Raw genomic sequence first — 14141 nt, forward strand, 5'->3', positions numbered from 1 at the left:
GGGTGTCAGTGATAGATAAAATTTTAATATTGTGGGAGCTTAATAGATGCTTCAATAGACGAAGCTTTCTGGCCAAACCTTGGCAATTAACGGTCCCTATTGTGAAGTTCGTAGAACTTCACACTTCCTAGGAAGGTACTTGGCTTTTGGGTAAATGCAAAATGAATGCGGTTACCCACCGCTAGTCACGGTAAGTTGTATCCGTAAAAGGAGGGAATGAGGCGTTGTAGCGTTTCGGATACTAGCACGCGGGATGTGGAGATGACGGCGATTTTCTCGCCGCCAATGGCGTAATGGATTTTTCTTGCCAGTGTTTCGGGATGAAACGTGGAATGAATTTTTAGGAGGGCGGTACCGTTGGGGTTGGCTTTGAAGAAGCTCATTTGTGCCCTCAACAGCTCTTGAGTGTTGAGGAGATTGTAGAACTCCCTCTGGGAGGTGTATTTTTGAGGAATATTTCTCAAATTAAGGGTGGTTGAGTGGGTTGTGGTTTTTGGCGAGGAATATTTCTATTCCTTTTTGGAATTGCGCTCAGATGAGTGTAATCTAGCTGTAAGTAGATTTCTGAGATTTCTACGAAACCATGGACGCAAAGGATCTAGCAGAAAGTGCAGGAAATGAACTTTTGTTATTTTTGAGGGAATTTGTGACATGTTTCGATGAATTGTAAGGCTTTTTAAAGTTTTTCTTTCGCAGAAGTTTCCTTTTTAATAAGGTTCTGTAAAATGTCAATGTAACTGACGATGTCCGTCGAGGTGATTAGTTTGTACTGAAGAGGAGGAAATTCCTTTATGAAGGTGGTGGAGAGAGACGGCTTGCTTAAGGTTTGAATTGCGGACCGGGCTAATCTGAGCATTTTGTGAACGAGGTGTTTTGAATGAAGAAAAGAAAAAAATTATGAGGGGACGGAAATCAGGAATTCGAGAAATGAATTCCGTATGCTAATCCCTAACGGAGATTTGGATATCAAAACCAACAGCGGACTCACTGCCGGAGAGAGTTTCCTCCCCAGTTAAAGATTTCCTGGCCCTTTCCATTGCCTGTTAGTAATAAATGGGAAAGAAAATAATATTCACCTGAACCTGTATAGTCTCCTTATTTGGGCACACACTTGACCCCGACACTAACAGTCATTTGACCCAGAAAAGGGGTGAATTCATTATAAAGTAGTCCCAAAAAGGGCAGTTGAACGACAAAAAAGCCCCCAAAGGAGGCTCTTCTGGAACGCTTGATCTATAGAGCACTATGGCCGCTGGACAATTTCAGACGACAGACAGTGGTTGTAAATACGTCCTATTCGTAATGGATTATTTTACAAAGTGTGTAGGAATTTATGCGACCCCGAATCAAGAGGCCACAACTATCGCGGAGGTAAGAACAGGATCATTGACAGATATCTGTAGTTTCCAGCCACAGGAGAGATTGTGATCAGTATCTATCTCTATAGGGATCGTGCGTGAAACATAGAGGCAGCACTACTATCGGAGTGAGCGCCCTCTGGTGTTTCATTGGTGAACATAATGGGATCAAAACAAATATTTAATAACATTAAAAAAAAAGTTACAACAATGGAAAAAATACTAAAAAATGGATTTCAACCTTTAGTCATAATATCATCCATGGCTAGAACGATGAGAAAGGCAAAAAATGATTCAAATCAATGCATGTGTACGGTGTTGTTGAAAAAACGGATGAAATTCCGGGGGAAATACAGGTTTAAAACAGTTTTTTTAATTGGTTTAGTAACTAAATGGATCCAAAATTAACGTTTATTTGTTTTCAAAATAAACTTGATTTAAAAAATGTTAATCACTTTCTTCTTCTTCTTCACTAGACGCCTCTTCTGCTTCTTGGAGCCATTCAGCAAATGGTTTAACTTGATTTCTAAACTTAGAAGACTGATCTAGATTATTAAACCAATCTAAGATTACATCTTCAGTTATATAATCTTTATTATACACATGTTGTAAGATTGCTATTATCCACTTTTCATTCACATTTTCGTTTGTTGTTGCAACATCCTAAAAGGGTGAAAGTATGTTACAAAAATGACATGTTTATTAATATTTACTACAATAAATCAAAAGGTTATGATTTTTATCAAACTAACAAGTTTAATAGATCCTTTTAACATTAACATTCTATTTTTTTTTCAATTTACAGAAATTAGATGCTTTATAATAAGAACATAATCATTTTCATTGCCATTATCTATAAGGAAATTTTTCGGTAAAATCAATATCATCATGCCAAGAAAACATGTTTCAAAGATATAGATTAGGTATTACATTGTATTGCAGAAGTAATGTGCATAATCAGAGATCAAGATACTTACAGTGATAAGAAAAGAATTTTGAAACTGCTGGCGTAATAAATCATTTTATATTAGTCTATTATTAAATTAAGAGCAATTTGGAGAATTATAGGATAATATGGCAATTAATAGGTTAATAAATTCATTGTGCATGTAAAAGTAATAAGTAAGTACCTATTGCGGTGGCAAATTGTGATTATCATTCTGTAAAGAGAAATGGGGATCGTTGTTCTGTTTAGGAAAAGCATACAGACATTTAAAAAAAAATCACCGAATAAGTAGAAATTGTCTCAGAAGTTTGATTTGATACTGGTTCATTCTAATTTGGGCTATTATGATTTAGTACACCACGTACTTTCCGAATTAACTATGGTATAGTTGGAGTGAAGAGTTAGATCTATGCTTTAAGAGCTTTCTCAATTAAAGCATTTTTTGAGTATGTTTGTATTGACAAATCATCTTTCTCATAGAATCGCCACAAGTTTCTGCTAATCCTATAAAGTGCTATCTGAGGTATGGGTAACCTATAAGGAAGCTAGCATGATTTTACTGAGATATTGTTATGATAGGGAAATTCCATAACTCAACTTCAATGTATAAAGTGAATATACATAAAACAATTATCATTACAAAAATTCTGGAATAAAAATTAAAAATATTTTATGCAAGTGCTTTAGTTTTTAAGAAATTTATTAAGAAAAACAAAATACTGAAACTTTTTAAATTTATATGATGTGATTTATGATAACACATATTAAAAAGGCCTCACGGAACAAAAAATTTCATGACTAATTATTGGCACTTTGTTTATTTGGAACTTTCTGTGATTTGAGAATATTCTCTCATTTGGATTTGTATAAATCTATAAAAAACTCTATCTCCAGTTTTTTATAACTTCTTTATGTACTGAAAAAATATTTGGATACATTTTTCTATACATTATTCCAGATCTGATGAGCTGTTGCTCAAATGCAAACTTTATCTTAATTTTCACTGCTTCCAACTCATGAGCTAGAACTACATCCTAAAACATATGAATCAAAATGGAGCAAGTTGCAAAAGCTCTATATATGTAAATTCAATAACAAGTGAAATTTGAATTGTTTAAAACAATGGAAATCACAGTAAAAAATACCTCAAGTGCTTGTAGACTATCCAACATTGCACTTTCATTACGTAGGTAGTTCTTTAGGACTGGAGCAAAGTATGACAATAAACGGGATAAGTGTGAGAAATATTGCACACCAATAGGCTCCTTCACAGAGATGCAAAGTATAGCTTTTACCACGTTGAAGTTTACCTAAAAAATGAGTAAAGCATTAGAAATTCCTGAAAGAGATGCTTCATATACGAAATTTTCTAAATACAAGTGAATTTATATTCTAATCAGATAGTTGAAGTACCTGTTATCGTTTGCAAGAAGTCATTATTGGTCTGTGCCTTGTGTTTTTTTATATCTGATTTCAAAATTCAAAAACTCAGATACAACAAATATAAAAACTAGATAGACAATTTTTTACACATAGACAAGACTTCACTTTGTTCGCCATGATTATTTTTTGCTTTTTAGTACAGTTATAAACCTTTATAAAGTGTAGTTTATAAAGGTTTTTTTGTAATATATTATTTATGTTTTAGTTAATTTTTAAACCTTTATAAAGTGTATTTTTTAAAAAAGTTTTGTTGATAATATATTATTTTTTACTTTTTAGTCTTGTAATTGTATTAGTAAAATTTTATAAACAATATTTTAAATACTTCCCATGTTCTATTAATTGTTTAGTCATAAAATCAAATTACATTAAGATAAACCTTAGGGCCTTTCCATATCAGCTAGCGCCTCGTTGTTTCTTTCCCATTAGCTTCAAGCAATACAGCAGTATTTATAATCTATCTATTGAACTTACTACGCTCAAGCTCAACGTATATTGATGAAATCATGAACAAATACATAATAAATATTACCCATTTAATTACCACCAGAGTAGGTAATTATGCAAAATTTCAAGTTGATTCGTTAGTGGGAAGTTAGTTAAATATTGATTAAAACATTTTTACCATACATACAAACAGTGCGAGTTGAATAAAGTGTGGTGAAAATAGCGATATCAATTAATTTAGAATAAAAAAATATATTCACCTCTTTGACAGTTACATTATATGCATAACGGGATGAATTAATTTCCAGAATCAGATTATCACATAACAGATTATCTTCGAAACCTCTTGTTAGACTATCAATGACTTCATTAAAAAATACTAAAAACAAATAGTTGATTATTAATATAAACAGTCACTCCGTTTAACTTAAACAATCTCCATTCTAAAAAAAATTGATAAAACAGTATTCATTAAGAAGCTTTTTTATCAGAACAGCTACGAATATCTAAAAACTGAATTATCGAGCAATTGAAAAATTTTGCAATACTCTAAACATTTGTATCATAAATTACTGTTATTTGATTTCACAAGCTTTTCCATTCTCATCACTTTCAACACTCATGTGATCATTGTTTTTTTATTCCATGAATTTTATAGAATAGAACTTTTTAAATATTTTTCAATCAATTGCGCCTTCTAACACACATATAAACTCAAATTACATTCCAGTTTTTTCTTTTTTGGTATAGTTTTTCATGTGCAACTGTACTTAAAGGGTTTCTGATATACACCAAGAGCTATTCTTATGGAGCCACCCCTATACTGCAAGGCAATTTAGATATGTAATTGTAAAGGCTTTAAAAGGGAGAAAAGAATGTTTTTTATTTTATAAGTAATGAGTATTAAATTTCAAAACAATATGTTAAAATAACTTACATTTTGTGTCATCGGGAACAGGTGACTGAGTATAAGACAATTCGTCTTCAGTATCGCTAAAATCATCGAAAACTTCATGTTCCTCATCGCTTTCGACATCGTTAATCCGCAATACATATGTCTTTTTGTACAAAGCTGAGAGTAATACGTCTCTATCGTTTTCAGAAGATAATTTCAGTTGGTATGCTTTATTACCCAATTTAACAAATTCTTCACCTGTAATTTCAGAGAAATGCATTTAACAACCAAGTTAAAGAAGCTAACTAAAAAGCACTTTTTAAATCCTATTTATATAAAGAATACAATTAATTAAATTTATATTGAAAAATTAGTAGTGAGTTCTCATTTTTTTATTGCTTGCACTTCCATTCATTGTACTAAATTTTTTCAACTTCTTTCCTAAATATTTATAACAGTTCACGAAACTTCAATGTTGCTGGAAGTGAAAATAAATCATATCTCACCATTTTGGGGGATCTCGGCTTGAATCAAACTATTTTCTACTTCCACCCCGTTTTCTGTTACAACACCTTTTCCTATAATACTTCCTGCAAATATTCTGCTATTAGCTTTTATTACACATTCTGGGCCAATTACACTATGAAGAATAGAAACGTTGTCTTCTATTTTGGTATCAGAAAATATGAAACAATTATTCAGTGTTACATTTTTACCAATTTTCACATTTGGGCCTAAAATAGATTTATTAACATTCGATGATTCTGTAACCTGAGTCCCAGCTCCGATAACAACACCATTTTTGAAAATCTTGTTCCTAAAAAGATCTTTGAAAATATAGAGCGCCCGTTACATTAATCTAATTGAAATTTTATAGATGATAATAAGAAACACATGGTTCCAACACAAAAATATGCACAAGTACACAAGGGAAGTGAAGGGCAGAGAGGAAAATCATAAGTGCAATATGCAAAACAAATACTAATACAAAACTGACTCCAAATAAAGGAAGAAAATACATACAAAAGTTATATCTAGCAAACAATATAAAACTATGAAAAAGTAAAATACATGGTAGCCAAAGCAAAGAAAACGAGATGGACAGGTAACAAACTGGACAAACTGGAACGTAACAGCAAAGGAAAACAAAAATTGTTTTACAAAATAATTAAATCTTTAAGAAAAGGTAATAAACAAGAAGTCGTATTTTAAGCAACTACTGATGGAAACAGAAAATAATAATTTACAAAATAAAGAAATTAATAACATAAATAATAAATAGGACCACGATAAAAACGAAGAAGTGATAATGAAAGAAGTAGTTAGAGAAGTGATCAAATGGCTTAAAAATGGATGCTACAAAACAACACCTGAAATGTTAAAAGCATGGGAATGGGAGGCTTACGACATATTCACAAAAATATACATTACTTGGAATATGGCAAAGAAACCAAAAGGTTGGAAGAAGCGTTGTTACTACTAATTTCTAAGTCTTTAAGTCAGGAGTTAGCAATCAATGAAAGAACTACAGAGGAATAACTTTACTGAGAACATCGATGGAAGTGTAACGAAACCAAAAGTAGAACACAATAAATGATGCGCAAGGAAGAAACTGAAAACTATAAGCATATATTGGTGATTATGAACAATACATTCAATACAAATGAAACATATAGTAAAAGAACACCTCCAAAAATATAAGCTGTGATTAACTTGTAAATTTTATGTACATGGGATAAAATAAAGTATGGCAACTGAGTTGGAATGTCTGGAATCAGTGGTGACACACTTAGCAGACTATTTGTACCACTAAACCAACAATAACAATTAAACTGTTGCACATTTTCATCTTCAGAGACTGAATGTGAACAAAATTGTCAGTGTTGATGGTAGTGAACAGTATGTTCAGTATAGTATGACAATTCACGTCAACATATTGGATGGAATATAGCAAACATTTTTAGAATACTTGAACCACAGAATAATAAAGAAAAACAAGAGTATTAAGGTATTAAAGAACAAACGTTCCAAAAAATCAGATCGTGAGTCAAATATATTTTTACATGTAACTTACTTTTTTCGAGGTTGGTCCAGGGGATGTATCCATTTTCTCATTAATTCTTTGCTGAAAATTGTAATTACAGTTTAATTATGGAATTAGACAAAATAGTAGAAAAGAACTCAAAAAAATATTATTTTTTTGTTAACTTTTACTAACGAATTTCTAAATTTGTCCAAACACAGATAAATATTTCAAAAGAAATAATAATATTATAATACCTAATTGCTTGATACATTTTCCAGGAAGAAATAGCTCCTCCAAAATCACTACCTTGTAAAATGTGAGTGTAAATTGTTCCTTCCAAAATTTCTTCATTCATTAACAATCCTCTTATCAAATCATCCTTGGTTTGAAAATCAAAATTATCAGAATATAATGGAAGAACAGATGGAGAACATATAGCAATCCGAGTATCTTTTAAGTTATGTAGAAGGTTTACAGTTGAATTCTCCAAAAATATTTCCTGAAATAAATATTTTGAACAGTTCACTATTCAACTTTATACATGAATTATATTTATATTATAACTAACTAATTTTAATTGTTGTGTTAAGATTACTAATATATTATTAGGTACAGTATTACAATCATATCAGTGACTAGATTTATTATCCCTGTTTATTTACAACACCACGCCATAGGAAAGAGTATCATCCACATTTTACGTACTAGAAAATAAAGGCAACTAACGAGTCTTATTCTTTCAACATTAATGTCGAGCCTTGTAACATTTTTAAAAGATTATTTCTTACTAATCTTAGAAACATGTTTGGAATCTATAAGTAAGATTGGAATCAACATAATCAATCACATTCTAAAAAATAGAAATATTCAAGTTCTATTTGTTTTATGCCGTAAAAATAATACTAATTAAATTGAAAATTTTATGAATAAATCTTAATATCTGTTCTGGTTCCTGCCATCCTGAACCTACTAATAATGTAATATTATGAGACGAAAAAGTTCTTCAAAATTGAAAAATTAATGTGAAAAAATATAACAACACTTTGATAAATGAAAAATTTCTGAAACATAGTTTTCAAAAACTTACAATAGGAAACTCTACTTTTCTGGTGTGGGATTTACCAAGTTGTTTGAAAAGCAGAATTCTATTGTGACAATCTGTAGCCAATAGAATATCTTCACTTGATTGCCATCCAATGTGACCAATTCCAAATTCTTGTAAAATTATTGTCATAGCCGCATATTTGTCCTTCTTTACAGTTTCTCTGTAATTAATAGTTATTTTATAATCTGTGAATCACCAATATTTATTATTTTTTCACCTTAATCAAGTAACACAGCAGGATTACACCTAACCTAAACAAATCAAATATTTATTGCATATTGTTTAAAAAGCAAGTGTTCAGTGTTCAGTTTTTCCTCCAAACAAAGTATATCAAAATTGCCAAAAAGTACCAACTTGATGAACAGACAGCCACAAACATTGGTACGGAAAATAAATGGGAGACCATTATAAACAAACAATGTTTAAGAAGTCCAGAGGAGATCAAATCCAGGAAACAAACAAGAATGAGTGATTACTGGCTGTAAAAACCACTTGAAACAAAAACATGAAATGATCAACAAAACAATCCAAACTTAATCAATTACAGCAAAACTATATCCAGTGCTGAGAAAGAAAATAATTTTACAACCACAAACTCAATGCTATTTGATACAGCAAACTAAATCAGTTGTAACATTGGACACTCACGAGAGTGATACTCCACAAGTCTTCAAATGCTAATTGCTAACTTGGCAGATTGCAGTTACAAAAAAATGATGTCTGCATTGGTTAACAATAAAAATGTATTCTTTCTTCATGTACTTGCTGAATACATTTTAGGCAAATATCAACTCTAATAAAGCTTGCAAATTTATTTTTAAATGTTTTTCACAACATAGTTTCTTAGTTCAATCCAAATATGATCTATTAGCTTCGAGAGAAGTTTTAGTGGGAAACTTAAAGGAATGAGATATCAAATCAATTTGCATTGTAACCATCAACATATTTTCTATAAACGGTGGTTCTATATTAAACGATACATTGGATTGTAATTTCAATTATAAAAAGTCCAATAAAACCAATTTCTCAAAACTAATTTAGGTTACCTCCATAAACATAATGGAAGCAGTGGAGTCTTGAATTCAAAAGATAACTAAAAATTGCTAATTTTATTGTCAAGCCACTAGTCACTTGAGTTTTTGGTCACTAAAATACTTCCTGTCTGTTCACATTTACCTTACTCCACAGATTTAGAAGAATACGACTTTTGACTTCCAAAAATAAAATACATACCAAAAGGGAAATGTTTTGACAACATTCTTGACATTAAAAAGACTATAGCAGAGCAAATTTTTCCTGTCATGGTTTAAAGATTGGAATAATTGCATTGCTAGCCATAGGAAACTAATCCAAATTTTGTAATGTTTCTACATAGTTTTCAATAAAATAATTCATCACATTTTTTTATCACAATTCATTTATAATTTATAATCAAATCAAATTTCTTTTAAATTCAAGTCGTTATTATCATGCTCAATTTAACTAAAATTGAAGTCCTTGTAATAGATTTTCTGTATATGGACTATTAGAGAGTATTTACCTGTGCTTCTCTAAAAGTGGTAGTAGTGGTATGTTGGATATTACTCCAGGTTCCAATAAAACGAAATCTCCACGAATCAATCCTTTTGCATCCAAATCTCTAAGACAATCACCAAAAGACTGGCATGATTCTGATACAATCACATTAACTTTCATAGTTAATATCCAACCATCTCTATTATTTATACACTTGCTGAAATAAATCACAATGTAAAATACAATTGTTACATCTTAATGATCTATAAAGGGATTGTAATAAGTTTATTTAAGCTTTTTTAAAACTTAGAACAGAATGCCAAATGAAAATTACCATTTAAGCTTGTAACAGTATCAGGAAATAACTAAAATAGTGAAACACTTTTTTTGGTATTGTCATTAAATGATGTAAGGACCTTTTTATTCCTCCATCAATTAATATTTGCTTAATCTTGATAGTTTTCTTAACTAACTTCAACACTACTTTTGATTTTGTTATGGTTCACAAATGCTACTTTGTGCGGAGAAAACATTTGATATTTCTCTCTGTGACGGGTAATAAAATACCATCTTAATTATTAATTATTATTAATTAATTTATAATAGTTGAAAATTTGCTAACATTCTCTTAAATTCATTGATTCATCTTACCCAAAAATTGATATTAAATTACTAAACTCCGAAGATTGGTATTTTTTAAGAAGCGGTTGTTTGAGATAACTTAAGAATTATATCAATAGTTGCATTCTGCTTGTAGGAAGTGGGTGGTTTAAGATAAGAAATAACATTTAATAAAATGTAATTTCATTTCTATTATTTGTGATATAAGTACAGTATTATAACCTAATTTAGCAATCAGATTGTTGTTTCTTTAATATTAGTAAATATTATTATATGGATCCATATTATTTTTTATTATCATTAATTAGTTGATTGATGTTTATTATTTGCTGTGATTCAATGAGTAATTTTTTGCGATGGAACTATTTGGATGATTTCAGAATTATGGGAAAATTCAAAGAGGTAGAAAATATTCGTCCCATCAAAAAATTTACATTTCATAAAGCTCTGGTCAATCTGTTGGAGACAATATAAACATAACTTGGTAATATTTCAATGCCAAATAGATAGCAAATAAAATGTTCAATTCAAATAATTCAGGCTATCTGCTCAAGTGGATTAGAAATAAATGTTTCTTAAAAATAACTCATCAATATATTTTTGAAACAGAACACCCCATATAAATTTTCTGTTTTTTATAATCTATTAAGTTACAAATTCAAATCACACACAATTCTACATTCAATAGTCTCAAAATTAGAGTTGTTCACAATTAAAATTATTAAATTAGTATTTCTGTTGAGAAAAAAGTCTGTGAAATTAAAAATAAGTCTTATTCTTATGAAGTAAAGGTAATACAAGAACTATCTGAAGATAATCATGACCCAAAATGAAATTTTGTGAAACCAGTTCTTGGAATAAGAAATGCAGTTGGTAAGAATTATGAGAAATTTGGTTTCAGCAAAATGGTGCATCACCACAACTCATTGTTGCTATATGAAATTATTTAAATGATGTTAACTAAGACAAATGAATTGGTACAATAGAGTGGTAGAATATATTTACACACCTTTTCACTATCATCCCAATTTAAGAAACTAATTGGTTGTTTAGCATAACTTATATATGTTGAACTATTATGAGTAAAGAAAGTAATGGGAATTTAAAAACGTTACTTTTAACACAAGAAACAAACAGATAACATACTTGCTACTTTTGACATAGTTTGCATACAAATACAAGCCAAGAGAACTCTTAGTCCATATTACAAATAGTTACCTACTAAGTCAAGAAATTCTAATTAGAGGGTAAGCAGCCACAATATTATGAATCCAAAAAAACCATTTTTCATGTCAATGAATCCTTATCTAAATATTGTTCTATATATCTAGTGCAATTCTCACCTAATATGTTGTTTAATTTCTTCAGCATGACTACAACAGAATAAAAACACTTCTTCTATTCCCCCAAGACATAAGAATTCTAAAGTATAGTCGATTAGCGGTTTGTTTAAAACTGGTAATAGGGCCTAAAAGTTAATTTAACAAATAAGTTGATAAATATATGTTATCTATTTATATGTATATCGTATGTGAAATTATAAAATAATTAAAAAAACGTTAACCTAATCTTACGTATTACTGAAATGGTTTAAATACATGTCAATAATACAACTAAGACAGTATCAATTATAAATACAAATACTAACATGAGGAACAGCATTTGTTATAGGTAAGAACTCATCTGAAAATGTATCGGCTACCACTACTGCTTGAGTTGTTTTTTCTTTCTGAATTTCTTTTTTATTGCTCATTTTTTGGAAGAATATTAATTTTTCAATCCTAGAACAACGTAACTTTATTTATATTATACTTCTTCCAACATAAAGGTTATCTATGGCTTCTACACGAAGCTTCTTGGCCTCCACCTTGACAATAATTGGACAACCTATATTTACTATTACACATATAATATCTGATTACAAAATAGTACATGTACAAATTAGACAAGTAAACTCAAACTATCTTGTATTCTAAAAAATTTTAAAAATTTGTAGAAATTTATTTTGTGCTGCATAGAGAGCAACAAGTTTGGTATTTTCAGTTTAAGAGTTTTTCATACAAATGAAACTATGGTAATATATTTATCGGGCAGAAAAATAAGTTACGCTGGAAAACATTGAATTACCCACATATAACACATATGTTTAGCCTTATTTATCAGTATATGGTTAAAAGCTTAATTATATTATTTTTAAATAGGAGGAACAGATCTGCCCTTTAAACATTAAATAGTTTTGCTGAGACTCTTCATTCCGTTTCCGCGATGATATAAACCAATTTCAGACAGACAGAGTAGATTTCTTTGCATAATTTCATATAATGCTGAAATAGTATTGTTTCGATCTGATAACGTTAGGAAGGTTCGATCATTTAGTGATACAAAATCTACTTCTTTTAATGATTCTTTTAAATTATTTTTCGTTCATGTTCCTATCTTTATTACACGTTCAAAATTTTATAATAATGAAAGGTTTTGGCGGATTTGTTAATATATTGTTCAAACTATCTGCTAAGACCTATCTGGTAGGTTATAAATATATGTACATATTTTATATGTACATATGTATACATATATATATATATATATATATATATATATATATATATATATATATATATATATATATATATATATATATATATATATAGAATATTGAAAAAATATTTACGCAAATGTGACAAAAGTTAAAGATGAATATATTGAAAGAGAACATATAGAAAACGAGGCAGATTTAACAAGGAGGATAGTGTGACAGCGAAAGTGGAATTTCACATAATGAAGACGATGACGATTTATATTGAAAACCGAAGTAGACAATTATTTGTTTTTCTTCAATTTTAACTTAAATCATATTACTTCTGTTTCTAAATTAGTTTTTTTTTCAATAATTTTGAAACAGAAGGGACCTAAAATCAAGAACATTTAGAAACATAAACATACCCGTGGTCTGCCTGGTCTATATCTTGGTGAACGATAGAGGTAGTGGAAAACGTCTTGAGTTGAAAATAGTTACGTTGAACTAAACGGTAACGTTAGAGAGAACAGGCCAGCTTTTAGACGATTAAAAGACAATTTTCTACGAAGGTGTACAATGGGCATTGCGGCTGGAGGTGGCCACTTGAAAAATTACTTTAAATTTCATAAATAATTTTTTTTTATTTATATTATGATGTGTGCTTTAGTGCCAAACCTTTTTCTTACCTAAAACTTTTCTTGACCAACCAACCTCTAAAGCTAGATTTTATTACTTTGCAGCATTTTCTATCATAACTTGATCAGAAAAATCATAAAATAGCAAGAATTTATTTTAAACCAATTGTTTGATTTTTTTCCACTTCGCTGTCTTTAAAGGCTAATTCTAGCAAAAGTAGACTGTTAAGTAACATTTTTTTTATTGATGATTCTGAAAGCTGAGTAGTTGAGTGCACTTTTTAAGCCTACTAAGAAATCATGAAGTAGCCTGTTTAGATTTTTAATTTAAATTTGAAAATTTAGGTCATAATTCATAATACGTGAATTTTTCTGTTTATAAATATATCCATTAGAAACATTTAAGATCCGAAAAAATCAATAAAATAGACCGAATAGTCCTAGTGGATGAGATCTTTCTATTACGAAAATGAAGAAGATTTTTTGAAGTTTATAATAAATGAATTGTCTAAATAATATAGAGAAATATATAAAGAATTATAGCGAAGTTAAGGTTGGCATTTTTATGAATTTAATAAACTGGCGTATCCTTTGAATATGAAAAATGAACACTTCCAATAACACTAGCAAAG

At 29.7% G+C, this 14141-nt stretch overlaps 1 protein-coding gene across 3 annotated transcripts; it reads right to left on the reverse strand.

Annotated features, from left to right (window-relative positions):
- Window positions 1-1716: 1716 nt before the first annotated feature.
- On the reverse strand, window positions 1717-13735 carry LOC130449306 (translation initiation factor eIF-2B subunit epsilon). 3 transcript variants are annotated; one of them, XM_056787038.1, is made up of 12 exons: window positions 13561-13735; window positions 12005-12137; window positions 11700-11824; window positions 9761-9952; window positions 8203-8380; window positions 7370-7614; window positions 7164-7214; window positions 5596-5906; window positions 5132-5347; window positions 4455-4573; window positions 3450-3614; window positions 1719-2021 (listed from the first exon to the last, which is right to left on the reverse strand). In XM_056787038.1, exons 2-12 carry the CDS (start codon window positions 12107-12109, stop codon window positions 1806-1808), a joined length of 1923 nt encoding a protein of 640 aa, XP_056643016.1. In that variant the 5' UTR covers window positions 12110-12137; window positions 13561-13735; the 3' UTR covers window positions 1719-1805. The 3 variants fall into 3 exon arrangements, with proteins under 3 accessions (XP_056643018.1, XP_056643016.1, XP_056643017.1); XM_056787039.1 differs by lacking the exon at window positions 13561-13735 and adding an exon at window positions 13300-13471; XM_056787040.1 differs by lacking the exon at window positions 13561-13735 and having other exon boundaries at window positions 1717-2021; window positions 12005-12402.
- Between the last annotated feature and the right edge of the window lie 406 nt (window positions 13736-14141).

Source organism: Diorhabda sublineata, chromosome 10 (genome assembly GCF_026230105.1).
Source record: "Diorhabda sublineata isolate icDioSubl1.1 chromosome 10, icDioSubl1.1, whole genome shotgun sequence".
Taxonomy (NCBI): Eukaryota; Metazoa; Arthropoda; class Insecta; order Coleoptera; family Chrysomelidae; genus Diorhabda; species Diorhabda sublineata.